Source organism: Parasteatoda tepidariorum, chromosome 3, assembly GCF_043381705.1.
Source record: "Parasteatoda tepidariorum isolate YZ-2023 chromosome 3, CAS_Ptep_4.0, whole genome shotgun sequence".
In the NCBI taxonomy this organism is placed as follows: domain Eukaryota; kingdom Metazoa; phylum Arthropoda; class Arachnida; order Araneae; family Theridiidae; genus Parasteatoda; species Parasteatoda tepidariorum.
The window spans coordinates 65,857,595-65,879,701 of record NC_092206.1 but is presented as its reverse complement, the minus strand read 5'-3'; the positions used below and the strand labels follow the sequence as shown (position 1 = coordinate 65,879,701).

The window sequence follows — 22,107 nt, the reverse complement described above, 5'->3', positions numbered from 1 at the left end:
ATACAACAAATATATATTTATATATTTTACTTTTAATCATAACTTTATTTCAGCTAAAATTGTTTTAACATTTTTTCAGCAAAATTTATTTTAGAAAAGTTATAAGCTATTATTTTGGCAAATTGTGTATACTGGGATCAAATCACCTGTGTAATAAATATTTGCATGCTGCAAAAAAAAAAAAAAAAAAANAAAAAAAAAAAAAAAAAAAAAAAAAAAAAAAAAAAAAAAAAAAAAAAAAAATACCAAGCTAAAGTTAAGCTCAAAATTTTTTGTAATAATAATTGCATGTGCACCATAATTTTCAGTTAGGCATTACCGTAATAATTTCTCAGTTTCTTACTTTTTAGTCAATGACAGGCACATGTGGATTTTTTTTTATTTTATCCAAATGACAAACTAATAATCGGTTATTTAAAATAGATTGGGATAATTATCTTTACCTTTATTTGTCCTTTTTCACCAAAAACATAAAGTGCAACTCTATGTAACGTGTGGGTAGTGGTATCTAAGATGTCAGGAATATCAGATAGCCTCGTCGTAGTCCTCGAATTGAATTCAGAGCCAATATTAGTTGTTGATCCTGGTCTTCTTTCTTTTAAACTACCCCATCTAAAGTCATTAAAGTTGGGAGCACCTCTATTCATTAGGAAATCCATTTTGCTTGTACTAACTCCTACAAATTAAAAACATTTCAATGTTTATCATCATGAATCTCTTCCCTAATATTCACCTTATTATATAAATAATAACAAACTTACGACGTGCACTTTTTCCACCTGAAGATCTTAAGGTGTTCACTGCTTTCTGCAGAGGATTTGTTCTCCGTGCAATCTCTGGAGTCAAAGTTGGAAAATTATCTAGACCACCAGAACCCATAACCAGAGAGGTTATGCTTAACGTTGAGTCATGCATATCGTGCATATAAGTTGGGGTGGCATTTACAATAGCATTCATGAATTTCTCTTGTTCAAGGTGAACTGAAGTTTCACTGGAAGCACCTAAAAGACATTTTGCAATTGATTCATGATACATCTATTTATTACTAGGTCTGTTGGAACAAAAGGGGGAAACATAGAGTTTAATGGCAGAAGAGTCAGATATATTACCTCAAACAAATACATTATTGTCCTTCTAACAATATTAGAAACTTTGTTTAGTGTAAAAAAGAAAAAGCCTCGGGAATTCGAGAGGACATTTGTTTATGTATAGATCAGTTCTTCTGAAATTTAATAAATATAATAACTTTTTTGCCTTTACTGTCATTTGAGGTACTCGAATATCAGTATCAATACAAATCCTCTCAATCGTTCTTTCCCAAAATCTATCTGATCACTTTTATCATATACTTACTTGATTTACAAAGACATAACATATTGACATTCCTTTTTATCTCAATTTTGTAGAGATGTCAATAAAAATATTTAAAGGTATATTCCATATTTTTGAAGGATTCTATATTGATATCTGAATTTTTTTAGGATCTACTAGATTTATTAATATGCAATAAATATTATAATCTGTTAATTTTTTGTGTTTCTCTTTTACTTTATAAAGACAATAACAGCATAATTTTGTCAATTTTTTTTAATCTCAATTTAACTTCAGACAGATTTCATAATGCAGAAATCCTCATATTTGAAAAGTATTTCAAGAATTATTACTTTAATATTGATATTTGTTAATTTTTAGGAAGATCTGTTGAATTTTTTGATTTCGTAACTTTATTTGACTGACCAATATTTCGTATAATAAGCTCAAAGGGCAAACAGAAGAACCGTTTTTTGCACTTTTTTAAAACTAAATAAAACAATAGTGTTCTAAATTTCTAAAAAAAATAAAAAAGTATGGATGATTTATTAAATCAATTTTTAAAATGTTTGCACTTAATTTTATTTATAAATAATTCAGCAAAACAAATCATTACATTTAAAAAACAGAACGTAAGACAATTTCCATCAAAATAAACGTACTTGTGGAAGATGGGTGACTTTTCAGCATACCAATTACACCTTTGCCATGAAAACAGCTGGCTCGCAATAGTAATGATCTTGTGCGCGGATGTCGCCAAGTAATTACAGGAAATCTATATAAGTAGAAAAGATAGGTAAAAATGGCACTTTTCTTTTTACTGTAAGACCCAATTGCAACAATCTTGCAATTAGCGAAATTTCAAATTCAATGAGGAAATTAGGTATTTTTTTTTTATACAATGTTTTAAGAGAGTTAGAGAGAACTCTTATAGAAACCAATTTCAGTATACCCTCCAAGCATTTTTTGAAGGGTGGCCCCTGCCCTGCTTGCCCTCAATAAATGTATCCTCTTTGCTCTTTTTGTAAAAGTAAGCCTCTTAAAAACACTGCCTTTTTATTCAGATACCACTTTTGCTTACCTTGGCATCGATTTCTAAAAATCTTTTCTTCTTTGCACCAGTTATCATTAATTTTCATTATGTATCCCAACCATTTAGTCCTTTTTCGATTTTAAATAGTTTATTATATCCTTGCTTTTTAGTGGTTTTTGTAATTCCATTTCTCTGACTGTTTCAAATATGGTTTTCAAAATTCTCCTCTACCAAACAATTAAAGTTTTCTCATATTTTGGGGTCAGATGTCCCACTCTCTGACCCATAGATAATCATTAGTTTGACAACTGTTTTATAATCCTAGAGTTTCGTTTTCCTGTAATTGCTTTAGGTCTTACTATATTTGTAGTGCAAAAAAAGCTACAGTTCCCTGTATTTAGCTTTGCTAGCTTTAATATATTTTAATTTATTAATAATAATGAAGAAATTTTTTAAGTTTTTTTTAAAGTTTAAATTCATTGTACTATTAATGAATTCAAATTTAAAGAGCAACCAGATCTAATATACATTTTTCTGTTTCCCCAACTCCTCGTGGAACAAGGCTCTTACTTTAGTATTGTTTTTTAAAATATATTAATAAGTAATTTCTTTTTTAATGAAATTCAGCAAAATAATATTTTTTTAAAAATCTTACCTGCCATGCCTATGACACCTGCAAATTTTCCTGATACTTTCATCAGAAACAGTTTGAGGCACTACGAGCAAAGCAGGATAACTAGAACACAAAAATATTTATTCTTAAAAAATTTATACAATATATTATTTAAAATAATTATTACAGCTCCACTAAGACAACCAATTAATATTTCTTCATTAAATAACTTATTTCAAACAAATTATGTTAAATAATCGTTGGATGCTTTCTCAATCTTTCACTAACACAATCATTTTTGGTCACGTTTTTTATTCTGTATAAAAAAATAAAAATTTCTTATAAATGAGCCATAGATTGATTAACTCCATATAGAGTAGACAGCACACGAAAAAATAAAAAAGACAATTTATAAAAAAAGACAAATTCAAAATGACTCCCTTAAAAAAAAAAAAAAAAAATAACAATTTGGGGCTTCTTTCTATTGTTATAAATGCCCAAATCACTGAAACTTTAATTTAATTGCAATTCAAATACAGTGCAATAGTAAATTGAAGTTGCTAAAGAATAAATTTTAATATTTCACTTTTCAAATTTCCTACAATTGAATTATTATCAAACAGTAGACTAGCTGAAAGTTTATGGAGAAAAAAAATAAAAACTAGAACTGCTATAATGGAGTTAAGTAGACACTGCAGTTATTCATTCCTTTCTACAAATATCACATATTCAAAAACATTGTGTGTTAACTTCTTTTGCTATTAAGTATTCAACCAACTCTTTTGTTATTAAGTATTCAATTCATAACCACATTTGAGGAATTCAGAAAGCATATGCTATTACTTGCCCTTCGGACAATCTTCATTGAGAAATCAGAAAAAGTCAAAACTTTTTACCTTGGGACCTAGACTTGATTTCTCACATCTTAAAATTACCATGTTTACAAAAAAAAAAAAAAAAAAAAAAAAAAAAAAAAAAAAAAANAAAAAAAAAAAAAAAAAAAAAAAAGAAACTTAACAAATTAAAATTTTTATGACTGATGATCTGCAAAAAGAGATGACTGATGATGACTACTATTTAAAAAAAGTAAGAAAGGGACTCACTCCTCACTCTCATTCAATAAAACAGAATGTGGGAAATGTATTATTATTTTAACTCCCTTTGCATAATATAAAACTTAAATAAAAAAAAATTATTTACAGGTGTTACTCTTTACATAATAAATGTAAAAAGCTATAACTGAACCAAGTATTTTTAGGCTTAAATAATGTTTCTCCAAAAATAAGGAGTTAATCGAACTGCACTGTGAGTGGTTGAAATATTAATATATTTTCCAGAATAAACTCAATTATTTCCTGAACATTTTATAGTAAGTAATATAAATGTAATGTGTATAAGAATAATGAAATTCCTTTAAATTCTATCAATAAGACATGGAAGATTATATGATTTCTTACAAAAAATATTTTTTCCAGAAAAACCTTAGAACTTTTAAAATAGCTGAATACACATGACCTCACACTGCAAACTAGTTATAAGAATCAACTTCATGTCTACAAATAAAGGGCAGTTAAAATATTCCATAATCAAATTTTTTGGCAATTTCGGGACTCCCCCTCCCCTCTTTTTAACAAAAATTAGCAAATCACAAACTGCCTTTTCATGCTTACGTCATAAAGTTGCCCCTCCCCCCAAGGCTTCACTTTTGCTTCAACTTTGATATTTACTGTAGTAATCTAGTTTTGAGATTCAATTCATGTAAAAAGAAATAACTTCGCATTAAACTAAGTTTACATTTTAATTCATTTTGAGTTGAATTTACTCTTTAGGAATCATTAGTGTTCATAATTCTTTACTACTGAAAACCAAATGTTTTCTTTTTTTGAATGAAACTTTTATTCCACATTGGAAATTTTTTAATGTGTAATTTTTTTGTTACGCTTTTCATTTTACTTTTTAAGAATGTTTTGGAAAAAAAGAGGATTTTATCGTCTTACATAAGCATTGTTTATACCATTCCTCCTACCCTTGTCAACAAAAATAAGCAACTCTCAAATCAGATTCCCCAACCCATTAGGGATTTACATAATACTTGTTTGTAGATTGCTGAGATAAAATAACAAAAGCTTTCACTCTAGAATTGTTTCAAATGGATAAACTCAAGTTAAAATACATAATTTGAAAAGCATAAAAAAAGAATAAATATCTCATTATAATATACCTGCGGCATACAGAGTACATGCTGTTAATAGATGAGATTCTAAATCCTTCAGCTTTATGCTTGTTGTTTCCACTATTCAAAACTCCTAAACCCAATCGCTGATAATCTTTACAATAGCTTCTTTCAGACAGTTTTTCTAATGTTTTTGAATCCATATGTTGAGCATAGGATGGTATGTGCGGTGTTGAAAGAGTCAGATCACTTTCTTCTATCACTATTAAATGATACATTAATACTTTAGACAAGAAAAAATAAACAATGCAACATAAACATTATAATTTGATTGGTTCATTATAATTTACAAAAAAAAAAAAAAAAAAAAAAAAAAAAAAAAAAACGGCTTTTTTTTTTTTTGAATTTTTTTTAAAACAAAACTTATTAAGTTGCATATTTTTTGTACCTAGCATCAAAGCCAGCTCTAGGATATATATAGTAGTCAGAATATTCTGGGGTAAATTAGAAAAAATTAATAAGAATGTATAAAATGATATGCTTTTATGAAAACTAATTTGTTTGAAAAACTATGTTATTTAGATACTGGAAAAAGAGATATAAAATTTTCCAAGCAAGAAATAATCTTCAACATTTCATAATACATTAAGTAGGTAAATATTGTGTCTTCTAGAAATTTTCTTTGAAAAATATTAATTAATAAACGATCTCAGTTTAAAATTTGAGCGTTATATAAATTTTGTTTTATTACTTTCACCACACTAAAATTTTTAACTACCACAGATATGAAACTATAAAATTTGTATGAAATAAATAAAAAAATGACATTGAGTTTCAAACCAAAAGACTAGATGAAACATTTCTGTTAACATTAGAAACCACCATAGAACATGTTTTATAAAAATGTCCTCCATTCATTTTAACATGTAATAAAAATTTGTTTAAAAATATATGATATACCACTTTTTTCAAGTCATTTTTTAATAGCGTAAAAGAAAATAAATGTAAAATATTAATTAAGAAATATCGTATTAAATTTTAATTTAGAAATTCTTTTTAAACAAAAATTAAAAATATTTTCAGCTGTCACTATTTTGATTCTTTTAAGTTAGGAAGACTTACTGGATAAGTCATCTTCATATAACGATGACGGTCGATCAGATTCACTATCGAATCCAATTGAAGGAGTTCGACCAGGGCTAGGTAGAGTTCTAAAATCATGAGGTCCCTGAATAACATATTTCTGCTTTCTTGAAGAAGGCTTTGGCTTAAAACCTGCTTTCATAGCTGTTTTTAAAAGAGTTTTCTTTGCAATTACTCTAAAAATAGAAAAAAAAGAAAATATTCATTAGCACATTGTTCATGAAGATTCCTCATGATTATTTTATAAATTGAAGAAAAAAGTATACACTCAACACTTAATATCTTTGAAATATTCCATTAGAATACACTTTGAAAACAAATTTAACAAGCTGCCACATGGTTTAGCCATTCAATTTTTAAAGATACATAGACAAATGACTGCTATAACTGTCATTAAAGTATATACCCTCTCAAACAAAAATCTTTTTTAGTGGATCAATTAATTTTCACTTCTTTTTAAAAACTAATTCCCTATTCCTCAATATCAGATTCATATAAGAAATTCTCTTAATCTTAAAATTAGTTAGCTCAAAAATCCTTGAAAATCATCGAATTTGGAAAAAAGGTCACAAAAGTTTTTGTGACTGGTAGTCTTCCACATTTCAATTAATAAAAATGGAACATTATTAGTGGGAAGTGGACAGAAGCATTTATTTGTTAATTATTCAGTAAGACATAAAAAAAATATCTAACATTCAACAAAACATATAATTTTTTTTCTTCTTTTGCTTGTTCAGGGAAAAAAAAAGATGTAGTCAAGAGCTAATGATGGTTAGAGTAATTGAGAGTTTTCATGAAAAAAATGTGATAATGTTCACTTCAAAACATATTACTGAAAATGTGTTTAGCATCTCGATCCCCAAATTTACAGGGCAAAGCAGTTGAACATGATAAATTTTTATAGAGTTATTATAAAAGTACCTAATTTTTTTTTATTCATAATTCCAATAAAGATACATATTGGCATAATTATGGGAAGAAAAGGTTTGATGGACTATTAGCACATCTTTTTAAATTTTTAAAAAATCAAGTCAAAATTTAAATGGACAAAAGAAAACATTAGAGAATGACTTTTGAATGTGAGATTTTTGTGGAGAATTTGCTTCTACGTATAATATATTATCCTATGTAACCAAATAAGTATCGATACACAGACTACTTATAATGTGTTAGTCTGACAGTTGTTGACTACCACTAACTAAATGCAAACTTTTGAATATAAGTGAAACGAAGAATAAAATAAACAATCTAGTAAAATAACAAAAATCAATACACAGGCTACCGATAGAGCTTTAGTCTGACATCTGTTGGTAACATTAGCCAAATACCTTTAAATATACGCAAAAAGAAAGTAGTAAAATAAACAATCTAGTTTTATTAAGCTAATGCAAAAGAAATCAATAAAAACTCTTTACAAAAGAAATGCACTTTTATGAAACATTTGTTTAAAAAATTAAAATTAGATTAATTAAAATTAGATTAAATAAAATTAGAGTACTTATAGATTATGTAGTAAAAATTTATTAATGAGGATAAATTAATTCTCAATGTTACTACCTATGATCTACCATCATTAATTTTTAAAAAAAATTGAATTACCAAACTTCATATAAATGCTAATTTTTTTAAAGCAATAACATAATAAACTTAATAATTTCAAGAAATTGTTAAAACATTCTAACAAATTAAAACCAACCTTGTTAAATAAATTTGCAAACATAAAAATTAATAAAAACCAAAAAACACATACTTCAAAGTTGCATTTTTCTCCTTTTGTTTGTGAAGAGGTGTTTGTGGCACTGCAAGATGACCACTAAATGCAAAGACATGAAACACATTAGGAGGGCATCGAACTCTGTTGATAAGTTTCCGAAACGTTTCAATATTTTCAGAAGTCACTTCTTCATCAAATGCAATTTTTATTAGCTAAAAAAATACAAAAGCTAATTATAGTAGTAATGATTAACGAATCAATCTAAGTTTTAAGAAAAATACACGGCTTATTACCTGAAATGTATGAGACCGCAATTGTAAGCCTTCTTGTAGGAACTGATCAACTTGAGTGAGGTGTTGAACATTGACTCTTTTCTCTTTAGTAAGAGTAGACACAGGAAAAGACCGAACTATTACTTGTTCACAAGCTGCAGAAAGTCAATGAAATTAAAAAAAAAAGTACATTTTTAAAAATATTTTTAGATGCATCTTTCTAAATAAAAAATTATTTTAAAAAATCTAAGAAATTGGTTAAAGTTAAATGGCCAAGCTGATATTAGCATCTATTTTATAAATTAGGATGAATGAAAGAAAAAGAATTCAGATCTGTCTTTGATGTTATTTTGGATAACATCTGGCAAAAACGATACAACCACAAATTCTTTAAAATTGATATAGGTGACAATATTTTTAAACTGTATGGAATGAGGTAGGCCGGAGATCTTCAGAGAATGAAAAAAAAAAAAAAATACTGCAGGTTTTCAACGTCATTCCTCTCTGCAGAAGAATAAAAAGATGATAACCTAAAAATCAATGGAAAGACAACTTAGATTAAGATTTTTTCCTGCTCAAGATCAATTTCAGGAAAGAGGGAGAATTGGGAGAGACTAAAAATGGCGAGGGCCTACAAGAAACTGTTGAACAAATGCTTATATTTATAAAAATAGTGAACCTTCAAGGGACCGAAATTTCGGTCCTTTGAAGTCGGGACTATAACCGGGAGTTCACTATATCTGTTAAACAGGCAATTTAACTAATGGTTCCCAAACTCTTCCCTTTTATTACACATTATTCAAATAAATGACTGAAAAATATTATGTAGTAGCAAAAAATGTGTTATTTTTTATTACTTTTCGTCTTGCGTACAAAAAAAAAAAATTGTAATCTCTAGCTGATGAGTAATACTCAACATCAGATATGGAAACATTTCCTGATTATCAAATAATTTTTCCGGAATTTCTAATATTCCGCTTTTTAAACCTGTCTAACTTGCCATTCGAGCATATAAAAGTATTCGAACAAAATTGCTTTGCAAATTCATCGACATTTGCCCAGATATTGGAAAATTGCGGCTTTTTTTAATGCTGAACCACTTCAATAATGCTTCTTCAACAGCCTTGTGATCTGCTTTTCTCAACTTTTTTTCTGCCATCGAAATGTTTTTCATGAGCAGAAATTGTTAATTGCCTATGTTTCCATGCGTTAAAAACTGTAGATTTGGATAGTTTATATTCCCTGCAAATATCAGCATGGTTACATACCATTTAAATTTTTCTGATTATGCCCATTTTATCACAGGGTGCATAGCCAAATTATTCAACAAAAAATAAGCACATTTTAAGCACTTAAATAATATTTTTAAGCACTTTAAAAAACACAATTAGGTAGGATTGGAAAATTTCTGACAACGGAAAATTTCTGACGGTTATATCTCGTTTTAACCGTCATGTCAAAAATTTTTTAAAAAAAACTTTCGGCATTGTTTTTGAGAATTGCCAAAATTTTTTAATCATGTTAATCGAATGGCATTTTCATAGCTATGGACTGACGATAAGCAGAAATAGATTGGGGTTGAATTCATTGTGAAAACGTTAAATAGAACAATGTAAACAGCGTTTTTCTGCATAATTCTTAGCAAAAATCAACATGGTAAAGGAAAAATCTCATTTTGGAAAAGGAAAATTAAGCACTTTTTATAAGCACCCAATAAAAAAAGCACCTTTAAGGGCTCTTAAAAACGAAAATAAGCACCTTTAAGCACTTTTTAAAAACGCTACGCACCCTGTCTCATCAATGGAGAATGTTTTACGTTTACTGTTCGCCTTAGTTAAATTTGAATCACTTGTTTGCAGGCTTCATTTGAACTGAACTGAGTGCAATAAGGAGTTGAAATGAGGACCTTATCAACACAGATTAGTGTCCAACCCTTTGACCAATAATGAATAATGACTAATGAGTCATTATTCATTATTTTGACAGATAATGCATATTGGTTCTACTGACAGATAATGCATATTGACAGATAATGCACATTGACAGATATGCCCTCTGACAGATAATGCATATTGGTTCCACTGACACCTTACAGGTGCATCATCTGCCTGGGTTGGAAACATCTGCTTGGTTTGTTTAGGGATGGGAAAGGGAGATAAAAGAAGCAAACAAGAAAAAATTATTATCGCCTCTATATATAGTCCCTCCATAGATGGTTTTGAAAATCGGTATATTCATTTATTTTGAAGTAGAAATTTCAAAATTATTACAAAAAAATGAAGAAAAAAATCAGTCAAAGACAGAAAAAAGTTCATTATATCCAACTTCCTCACTTTTTTGGTTCACTATATCCACAAAAAATAACATTATGTGTGTATAGCAAGGCACGGAACCGAACATTTTGTTCACTATATCAGGGAGTTCACTATAAACCGTGTTCACTATAGCGGGGTTTGACTGTATATATATAATGTAAATATTTAAATAAATATGTCAGCTAATTTTGTTCAAACTATAACATGTCGAGAATTATTGGATCTAAAATTCTGAAATATAATAAGGATATCAAATTTTGAAACATGAAATTTAATAATCTACAATTTAACAGGCCACAAGTGATTAACAGTCAATTGGTAATATTTATATCATGTCCTTGCCCCGCCCTAAAAGCAAAAAAAAATAAAAAGAGACACATAGCAATACAAACTTAAAATTATTAATATAAAATCTACATCTAGAATTTTGAAGAAACTAGCCAGCCCTTGCTTAAGATATAGTAAAAATAATAAAATAAAAAACTGATTAACATACTTTACATTGACTTTAAAAAGAGCATTTAAAAAAAAACTTAAAATAACTTAATATTAATGATGAGAATTTACTTTTTCAAAATATAAAACTACATAAACTAAACAAGAGAACAAAAAGAGGGGGAAAAAAAAGACATAAATGAAATTTTCATACCAAAAGGATCACATGGTGTTCCTTTGAAAATAATTCGATAATTAGTGAGAAATACAGCACCCTCTGCTGGCAAAAGATTAGGACCTCCAAGTATGCCACCTGTACCTTCTTCTCTTCCATCTGGAATCAGATAGACACGGAGACCTTCCATCAGCAAGTCTTCTCCTTGCAGCAAACTTGGAGCTAAAATTTTAGGCTACAGGGGGAAATAATCATTACCATTCAATTAACTTGTCAGCAAGATAAATAAAAACACCAAGCATTATTTATTAGTCAGTTTAGCATTGAATACATTTGCCTGAATTTGTTAGAAAATTCAAAATGTAGTATAATAACATTAAGACAGAAACTTACTTCACACAAAATAAAAAAAATTACAAAAAATTTTATTAAAAAAAATTTTATTAAACTGATCACTTTAATTTAAAAAATGCATCAAAATATCATGCACAAATAAATGTAACAAAATTTAATTAAATTTTTTTTCACATTTTATGATTTTTTTGCAGCATAAATGATTAAGATAAAAAAAATAATTTAAATTATATAAGAATGAAAAAAACAGCACTTTTTATTCAAAAAAAAAATATTTATTAACACATATTAATCTCCTGTTTTCAGATTATTTTATTATAACAGATTTTGATTACTGGAAAAAATTATTAATAAATGCTAAAATAACACAAGTCTAAAGAAAGTAAAAAATGATAGTCAGGCACATTTTTTTATATTATGTTTTTAACATAACTATTAAACAGTTTCGGTTCCTAGTATAATGTATCCTGTTAGATACTTTAATACAGCCTTCTGTAGCCTCAGAAGGAATTCCAAAAAGTCCTGTATGTATAAACAGTTATAATATAAAAATTAAAAATATTAAGAAAATTTCACTTAATAAAGTGACCAGAAAAATTCTAAAGCCTCCTACGAAAATACCTTAAGACGCAAAACAGAAGAACACCTTAAAATGTGTGTGTGACTAATCCCCTCACTGTCTAGCCGCAGCTAGACATTTTATATGAGTCCATACACTCTCAATAAATCCAGGACAAGCAAAGGGTCTGTCGCGAAAGTCTTTTTACAAATGCGAAAACAAGCCAGAATGTGCTCCGGGAACGCACTTTGCACAAACCGGGAAGACCCTGTTGCCATTGCTTAAGAAGCCACTCCTCAGGTGGCCGCTGGCAAATCTCGACACCGCCGTCTGGTCGGCTTTATCACAGGGCAATGGAGCCCCCAGGACATCTCCGCCAACAATCATGGGATGGAGGGACTCTCCAAGACTTTAAGTAATTGTTTTTCCTGATGGAGTAAATCTCGTCAAAAGTCAATGAGGCAACTGAATACAATGGCTCAACCGAGTCCTGCTTTGCCAAGTCGTCAGGGACCTCATTTCCGTAAATCCCCACATGCAAGGGAATCCATTGAAGGTGTACTTCGTGAACCACAGCAATCTGTCTAAGTAATTTCAAAATAGCGATACTAGTGCGGTCATCAACACTGAATCAGTCTTTCAAGTACTGCAATGAACTCTTACTATCAGACAAAATCCATACCTTAAAATGTTAAAACCAAGAGACTTAAATTCAAAGAATGTCATACTTAAAATAGTATCCAAAAATATTCATTAAAATCATTATTAAAATCTAGACCTATATTCATTAATGTCCTATATTCATGAAAATATACATTAATGTCATCATTAAAATCTAGACCTTAATGATGACAGATCTGATTAGTACACCTTCTTAACTGTATTTTTCTAGGAGAATTAGAACAATTCTTGTTCATACAGTCACAAGAATATTATAGCATAAGAATTAATAAAAACCACAATTATAATAAGATAAAATTAAACTGAGAGTGAGTGGCTTAAGTGTTTCAATGGATTAGCAACAATAAAACAGATGTTCGATGTGAATTACTTAAAATTATTATTACCTTAGTAATAGGAGGAAGACGTTTACTCTCTTTATGAACTGCTTCTAATGATTCCATTTGCATAGCAACCGCCACTATAATTCAAAAGATAAATGCATAATACATTATTTTACACAAGTTTTAATAAAATTCTAAAATTATAATAAATTAATAAATAAAATAAATATTGTGAGCACTGATGATATTGGTACAATCAAACAAGTTCTTACATATAACTAGTTATTATGGGTAAAAATTGTAAATTCAAATTATTAAATGCATTGTAAAATTTGATGAAAATAATTTTATATGATACTAAACTTTCAATAACTTTACTGTATTTTAAGTATTTAATAACACAACAAGTCTTGTAGTATGAAACAGAAACCATGGTCTTTATCTGTTAAGAGCTGTGAACTCAATATGAATATTATTATTTAAGATATTACAAAAATGCAAAAAAATTTCTTTAAAAGCAAAAATAGAATAAAAAATTGAATTATATCTAATATGTTTAACACATTTTCTTCTATTTAAAAGAGCATGAAAAAAAAAATTACAAAAATTGTAAACCTTAACTCATTACCCACTGAGGTTACGTTTGTGCAACACCTTGTAGTAGTATAATGAAGTATCTTAAATTAATGTTTAAGTTAAGCTGATTATGTAATGTGACAACCTCTTAACACAGCTTTTCTTAGTATTATTTGTATTTAGACACTTAGGAAAGTTCTAGTTTGTAGAACTGAAGCTATAGAATGTCTGTATTCATGTCATTATTCGTATTTTATTCATGCTGCTCTGTTTTATTCATACATTGCTCAAAGTACACTTTATCTTCATTATTTTTATTTGCATATCAGCACATTAAAATGTAATACTTTAGAGTTTATAAGCATCAAATATTCATTAAGGTTTTTTGGGTATTGTCTTACTTAACATATTATTCTTCTATTTGGTATCGTTCTTCATGAGCAGCTTATATAATCTTTAATAAATCATTCACAGTAGAATAGGCATAAAAACTGTGCATAAATTTTATTGATGTTCCAACAAATGAATTAATTATTTGTTACATTCGTTTTAAAGTTTAAATTCAATCAGCAAGCATAATTTTAAAAAAAAAATCTACTAAATGTTTAATAACTTTAAATTCTACAATGCTTGATGACCATTTAAATGTTTGATTTATGTGACGTTATAATGCACCCTGCTAAAAAAATTATATTGCAAAGGTATGTTTTAGATAAATAAATGGAAAGAAACTAACCTGGAATCATTTGATGCAAAGCTTTAATGTGGTTTTCAGTAACTCCAGAATCTGTACAAACTTTATCAACAAACCTAGATACAAACTTGATAACACTAGCACCAACTTCGGAAGTATCTTCTTCAAATCCACTTTCAGCATCAACGCTATCAGTCTCTGCCATACTACACGGAAAATAATCAAAAAAATATAAAGAAAAAATTAGGCTGGTATTGTGTAAACAGTTAAAAACTCCCTAATCTGAGATAAACACTGCACTTGTGGCGTAACTACCACTGCAAATATTAAATACCAAATCACTAGTATATAAGACATGTTAACTCAATTCTATTTTGAGGTACCTTTTGATAGATGAAGGTTGACATAATCGATAGTCTAATATTTAATTCCCTACACACTACTAATCAATTTTGAAAATCTTATTTGTTTCTTTCTAAGGTTATAAACAAATAAAGGTTGAAGAGAATATAAAAGTTAACTGTACACATAAAATAATAATAAAAGTAAAATGTTTCTACAAAAGATTATAATTACAATTAAAAGCAACAGTTATTAGTCTAGCAAATGCCGATTCTTGCTAATAATGGGACATTTCACTACTTTTACTTTAGAAGGTATTACCTAAAATGAATCTCACAACTCATGTTCATATGTGGTATACTTAAATATAAATTGAAGAGAAAAGCAGAAAAGCAAGTCAAATTGATATTCTAGGATTGAGGAACATGCTATAATAGTCAACTGCACTGACGTGATTGAAAGATGTTTTGTTAACATCTTCTGATGTTTCTCGATACGTTATAAAGCTGATTTTAGCCGTTTCACTAAAATATCACATTACATATTCTTTCAAGAAGGTCTAAAGTAAGAAAGGTAGATATTTCTTGGTTAAATAAAGAACTAAGGTTAACATATTCTGATGTTTCTCGATAGATTATAAAGCTGATTTTGGCCGATTCACTAAAATATCACATTACATATTCTTTCAAGAAGGTCTAAAGTAAGAAAAGTAAATATTTCTTGGTTAAATAAAGAACTAAGGTATATATTAAATTCATAAAAAGCACAGATAGAAAAGAAATTCATAATGAGTATTTAATATATATTACCTGTTTGTTACATTACTATTACTATTGCTTTCCCTTTCGAGATCATTAGAATTTTTGGCACTTTTACTGACATCAAGTGGAACTCGTAATGCCACCATTCTATTAGCATAATGAATAGCCTGACTATAAACAGTAGATTCCTCATTATTCATTAGTTCCTTCTGTTGTTCTGAACTTAAATTTCCCCAGAGTCTCATCTAAGAAATATTGATGTAACTATTTCAACTCATAATTAGACAGCTGATAAAAAAAAGCAATAAATAAAATGCTTACTTGTTCTGCAGCAATCTCTAAAGCACTAGGTTCTGGATGTCGAACTAAATTGTTGGATCCATTGTTGGAATATAAAGTACTTCTATTATCAGCCCGGCTCCATATGTTATTAAGTTCTTTGGACTTAATAGGGGAAAATATAACTACAATTAATCTTATTTGCATCATAAGAACAAACATAGATACATTGGACATTAAAAAATATATATATACTTAAAAAATTTTTGACCTTAAGATCAGATTTTCACAGACTAAGATGCAATCTAGACATACCTTAATGCTAATTTCAAACGATATTTTGATATAAAACACAAACACAAAAAAATAAGTTATCTAAATCAGCAATTTTTTTCTATCTAGATTCTGATTCAAAAAACCTCAGGAAGGGGTTTCTCCTTGGAATTATTTTCTCAATATTAATAAGGTAGGCCTAAGGGGAGAGGCATTATCGACATTATCAACTTTCATCTATAAAAAGGTACCCCACCATAGAATCCAGTTAACATATACTAGTAAATTGGAATTGTATTTTTGTAGTGGTAGATACGCTACAGTACTCCCCTACCAGAATTATATCTGTGATAGAATTCGATGGACACCAAGTTGATTCATTGACATGTTTTGTGAGAAGTCGGGAGAACTGTGTGTGTATTAAGATCACCATACTTTTGCTGAACCTGAGAGCTGTATTAAGTTCAAGGTCGTGCTTGCTCTTGTGTTGCCATTAGTAGTCGAGTGTTTGCTGGCCGACTTTGTGTGTGATCGACGCTGGGTAGCAATAGTGCGAGGAGGTGGATGTCGCAGACACAAGTAGCAAGTCAACTGTTTAATGTAGACCATCCAGATTAGTAGGCGTGTTCAAATCGAAGTGAGTGTTACTGCCGAGAAAGGGGTGTTCAAATCGAAGTGGGTGTTACTGCCGAGAAAGGCATGTTCGAATCGAAGTGGGTTACTGCCTAATGCGGGGAGTGAGTAATGGATAAAGTCAACTTTCAACTATGAAAAGGTACCCCACCATAGAATCGAGTTAACATGCCTTATATACTAGTGAATTGGAATTGTATTTTTGTTGTGGTAGAGACGCTACAGTACTCCCCTACCAGAATTATATCTGTGATAGAATTCGATGAACGGACACCACTAGTTGATTCATTGACATGCTTTTTAAGAAGCCGAGAGAACTGTGTGTGTATTAAGATCACCGTACTTTTGCTGATCTTGAGAGCTGTATTAAGTTCAAGGTCGTGGTTGCTCTTGTGTTGCCATTAGTAGTAGAGTGTTTGCTGGCCGACGTTGTGTGTGATTGAGGCTGGGTAGCAACAGCGCGAGGAGGTGGATGTCGCAGACATAAGTAGCAAGCCAACTGTTTAATGTGGACTATCCAGATTAGTAGGGGTGTTCAAATCGAAGTGAGTATTAATGCTGAGAAAGGCGTGTTCAAATCGAAGCAGGTCGAGCGATGAATTGATAAAGTCAACTTTCATCTATGAAATTGAGTTAACACGCTTTATATACTAGTGAATTGGAATTGTATTTCTGTAGTAGTAGATACGCTACAAGCCTTTAAAAGTTTGAACTATAAATATTAATTTATTATTATGCCTGCGTGGTTGTGCTTCCTAATTGTTTTATGCACAGCAACAAAAAAATGTTTAAACAATATAAAACTCATATCTAAAGTTAATTACATGCAAAAAATATTCTTAGCAACATCATTATTTGCCTTTTTTTAATGATCAAAAAGTTTTAACTGAAAAATACTCATAAGCTCTTCAGCAATGTAAATAGTAACTTTGAATGAAATCAGTCAAGTAGTCTTTAAACTATATTTTGATCTCCCAAGCTTAGAGCTCCAGGGCAAAATTTCATTGCAATTCTTCTGCAACAAACTTCTTTCTTTCTGAATAATATGTTAAAAACTGGTTTTTGGAAGTAGAAAGCCTGCAACTCAAAGTTCAGAAAAAGCTGGGACTAATGCTTCCAACAGGACATGAAATTAAAGATACTAGAAGGACAAAAATTAGCCAGACTACTATTTTCACAAATATATTTAGCAGCCAATGGTGCACCGACTTACAAGATTAACAATTTTTTAAAGAAATATTTTAAGAACTAAAAAAAGTTATAATTATTCAGAAAAATTGCATTTATGTATCTGATTTTGTAACTAAACAAATCTTGCGCAAGTAATGGAGCAACCTTTATGAGTTAAACTGTGTTACGTGAAAATCTGAATATTGGAGCAAAAATTATTCAAAATTCTTTTTTTTGTTTTTGTTTTTGCACAGTACATAGTTTTTTCTGGCGAAGTACTATTTTTCATGAAGAAATAATTATTAAAAAACTTTTGAAATTAGGTTTACAAAAACTACAAACTCAACCAAGATAACTATCTTATACCCCAGCATATAATTTAGTGTTTGATTATAAGATAGCACATTTTTGGTATGTAGGTGTGTATGATAGGTATTATTATGTATTAATATTTCATGTTCAATGAATGTCAAGCTTTATTGCTCGTGCACCTGATTTTGTAAAATTTTGGAAAGTAGTTATTTGTACAATAAATTGTCACAGAAATTTCAAGTATATGTTTTCAAAAATAATCTATTCCATAATCTTTTTTAAAACAATATGAAAAAATTATAAGAATAATAAGTTTTGAATACTATTTTATATCCAAAACTTAATGACATTTAGATTAATATTAGTAACAGCAACAAATTATGCTTTTAGCTAACAGTAAATTTCTGAAACTTGTATAGTCATACTTCACAGTATTACATTTAAAATTTAAGCACTCTAGATCATTAAAAAATTGTCAAAAATTTAAAAGAAGGTTTTATATGACGTGAGCAGACATGAAAGCAACTTAAATAAAATGTACCATGAATAACAGTATGATTTGATAATTAATGCACGGGCAAAAAAATGAAGATTGCAAAATTGTCATCTCTTTTTCAAAAGAACTAAGACACCTACCTCTCTAGGGCTTATAGGTGAAATTGCTGACTCTCGATCAGTAAGATATGTCCGTTGAGGAGTATAAGTATAAAGTGCTCGTATGTCCCTCTGGACATCTTGATAAAAAGCAGCTTCCCAGAATTGCTGATTCTGCCAAACTGGATGTTCTTGAATGCATGTATAAGCAAATTGTATTACATTAGTGCACAACTTCTGCAAAAGAAAAATGATCAAAACATATTTAGAAAATTTGGAAATAAAAATTAAATCTTTCAATTTGCAGAACTAAAATCTAGTTAGCAATTTCGACAATTGGAGAAAATAGACAAAGAAAAAATATTGGGTGATGATTTTTCCATTGACCTTTTACCTTAATTTCCTGTACATAATCTGCAGATCAACTGTTAAAAAACAAATGGTTGCACATATATACAGATGGCTCAAAGCTTGAGACGGATGGCGTTGCCGGTGCTGGTATTTATTGCGAGCATTTCTCCCACTATCTCTCGTTGGGAACAGCCAAGACCGCTTTTGATGGTGAAGTTAAGGCAATCAAAGTAGCTTTAACTCATTTAAATGCTCATCCTTCTTTTTTCGATCAAGTTGTCATCTTCTCAGATTCCCAAGTTGCGATTCTGGCCATTGCCAACTAATCTCAAGCCCCTAGTTCTTTGTCCATTGTGAAATGTAGATCCTTAATGACAGAAATGGGTGAAAAATATAAAACGATTGCCTTACAACGGATCCCATCCCACTGTGGTATCCCCAGCAATGAAAAACCAGATGCACTGGCCAAAAAAGGTTGCTTTGTTAATCAAGCCCCAAATAACTTGGTTAGCTATAAGTCCACTTCATTAATGATTAATCATGCAATTAAGACAACACATATATCATTGCTAAAAGAACGAACAATAGAAAAATCGTAGAAAAATGACATCCTCATTCTCCCCAATTGCCCAAGAAGCAGAGCTGTAGCTGCCTTTCGTCTTGCTACCAAGTACGATTGCTTATACGCTCATCTTTTCAATCTTAAAATAGTGGATAATCCTGCCTGCCCCTTCTGCCGCAGTGGTGCGACGATGAATGCTGAGCATCTCCTCAACTGTTCAGTTCTTACAAAGGTATCTACTCCCGATACTGGGAAGCCAAACACCTTTTGTTCAATTTAAATTCTTGATTTAATTTTTGTGTTTGGTGTTTTGATTTTGTATATTTCATCTCTTTCTGTATTTGTATTTCTCTTTTCTTTTGATCTCTGTACGGCGTTAGGATAATGTCTATTGCCTGCTGCATTGGAAATTTAAAAAAATTTTATATTAGTGACACCCTTATAAAATGTTGGGATCGTTATTTTATTGCTCCAAACCGTTTAAGTAATGATATGTTATGCAATTTTGTTATGCAAATAATGCTATCCATATGCGTACAATGGGACTTTTAAATGACTTATAAAAATTTTAAAATTGTTTATTTGTGTAAACCATTGAAAAATAATCAAAAACATAGCATTAAAGAAAATGGCAAAATAACTTGTTTTGTTATGAAACAGATAAATTATTCGACTTATGTTATGTGATGGAAAAAAGAAGGGAAAAAAAAGAAAAACTTAAAAAGAAAAAACTGTTAAAAACAATAAAACCAACACTGCAGATTATCTTGCAAAATTATTTTTTCAACATTTCCTATCAACTTTCATGAGCCATAAAAGTGAAATAGACCATTTACACTTGAAACGAAAAATACACTTGAACGCACCTAACAAGAGCCTTATTGGTAAAATTTATTAGGTTGTGAAAAACTTGCCAATCGGATTCTCGTCCACATCCCCAAACTGGTATATGTAATTTATTCGCATCCTTTAAGAATGCCTTTTAAACATTATTACATGTCTGCTCGCCTGTTTCACTGATGATGCCCATTGGCTCATATATGACGTAGATTCAATCACATGTGATGATATTATGTAGATTCTGACAGTAGGAAGGGCTTTGGAATTTTTTATTCCTCTTGCGCTAAATAAACCACTGTATAATCTGTAGATTATTGTTTGAAATTTTCCGGTTTGGTCTGAAATGCTCGTCTGTGGATTATAAGCTGTCACAGATATTACACAGGAAATAAAGGTAAGTAATTTAGATAAAGGAAATAAAAACTTACTCTGCAAAAAGCCATAGCCAGAGGTAAAATTGCAGCAGCAACACCATATTCATCCATTGAAGAATCATCCTTCAGTGAAAAAAGAACAACATTTAGTTGAAAAAATTCTAATAAAAAGTAAAATGTTAAAACAGAAAATATTAAATAATGCACATAAGCTGACCTGTAATGCACAGTTCATTAGTCGAACAACTAAATCAAATTGCTGATGTTCTAACACGGCTTTGTTTCCAGTTACATGTAAAGCTAATTCTTGAGTTAGCGCTAAGCGAGCTGTTTTGTTTTTCAAAGCTCTCAGAACTGCAGGGAAAGTCTACAAAAGTATTTTAAATTAGTGTTTAATAGTTTTAAATAAGCACAGTTAGAATATTAGTTCATTTCTTTGAAACTAAACTTACTTTGCGTGCATCAGATATTTTGTTTTCAAATATACAATTGACACAACTTCTTAGGACTTCTAATCGCCTGGTACTGTTTGTAACTAAGCCTCGATTATCAAGCCAAGAAGCTGCTTGAGGTCCCATAGGCACTATTCTTGGCTGCTGAGGTTTAATTGCAGAGAGTCTAGAACATTCAAAAAAAACTTTTATGAAACATAACTTAAACACTAAAATTCTGAAATTTTAAAATGTAATAATATGATCGACAAAAATATAAATATTATTCAGTCAAAATGTAAAATTTTTATATAAAGAAATGCGTTTATTTAAAAAACTAAATAAAATCAGTTAGATTATACTAATCAGAGTTTTCCCTAAAAATTTTCAATTTTTAGGCAGAAGAATTGAATGAATAAATGAGAAGCATTGAATGATTCTTGAATATTGAATGTATTTATGTTTATGTATAAACAAAAGTACATGTTTAAACAAAAGTATGAGTTTAAACAAAAATTACTTGTATTATTATTTGAAACCCAAAGTTGTAAGCTCTTTGAAAATAAAAACAAAGTAAACTACAATAATTTATTTAAGGAGAAAGGGTTTTGGTTATATGTTAGGATAATAAAATTAGATGTATTGAATGATTTTTGAATACTGAATGTACTTATATTTTATAAAAACTATTCACATTATTTGAAAAACATACAAAATTGGAAGCCCTTTGTAAATAAAAACAAATTATAATAATTTATTTGAGGAGAAAGGGTGTTGAATACATCAGAGGAGGAAAAAGTTTCAAATTTAAAAA

At 29.5% G+C, this 22,107-nt stretch overlaps 1 protein-coding gene across 2 annotated transcripts in view; it reads right to left on the bottom strand.

The window, feature by feature from the left end:
- The window catches only part of LOC107454417 (SET domain binding factor), a 61,346-nt gene that overhangs the window by 18,663 nt on the left and 20,576 nt on the right, over positions 1 to 22,107 (bottom strand). For both annotated transcript variants that reach the window (XM_016071612.3, XM_071178776.1), the window contains exons 13-29: positions 21,315 to 21,480; positions 21,080 to 21,229; positions 20,917 to 20,985; positions 18,778 to 18,972; positions 15,796 to 15,918; positions 15,523 to 15,719; positions 14,414 to 14,577; positions 13,165 to 13,238; positions 11,224 to 11,419; positions 8,281 to 8,414; positions 8,024 to 8,199; positions 6,253 to 6,449; positions 5,179 to 5,392; positions 3,000 to 3,080; positions 1,974 to 2,086; positions 762 to 1,001; positions 444 to 676 (exon numbers count right to left, since the gene is read on the bottom strand). In XM_016071612.3, the coding sequence (XP_015927098.2) occupies positions 444 to 676; positions 762 to 1,001; positions 1,974 to 2,086; positions 3,000 to 3,080; positions 5,179 to 5,392; positions 6,253 to 6,449; positions 8,024 to 8,199; positions 8,281 to 8,414; positions 11,224 to 11,419; positions 13,165 to 13,238; positions 14,414 to 14,577; positions 15,523 to 15,719; positions 15,796 to 15,918; positions 18,778 to 18,972; positions 20,917 to 20,985; positions 21,080 to 21,229; positions 21,315 to 21,480 (2,722 nt within the window). The remainder of the gene's footprint in view (positions 1 to 443; positions 677 to 761; positions 1,002 to 1,973; positions 2,087 to 2,999; positions 3,081 to 5,178; positions 5,393 to 6,252; positions 6,450 to 8,023; positions 8,200 to 8,280; positions 8,415 to 11,223; positions 11,420 to 13,164; positions 13,239 to 14,413; positions 14,578 to 15,522; positions 15,720 to 15,795; positions 15,919 to 18,777; positions 18,973 to 20,916; positions 20,986 to 21,079; positions 21,230 to 21,314; positions 21,481 to 22,107) is intronic.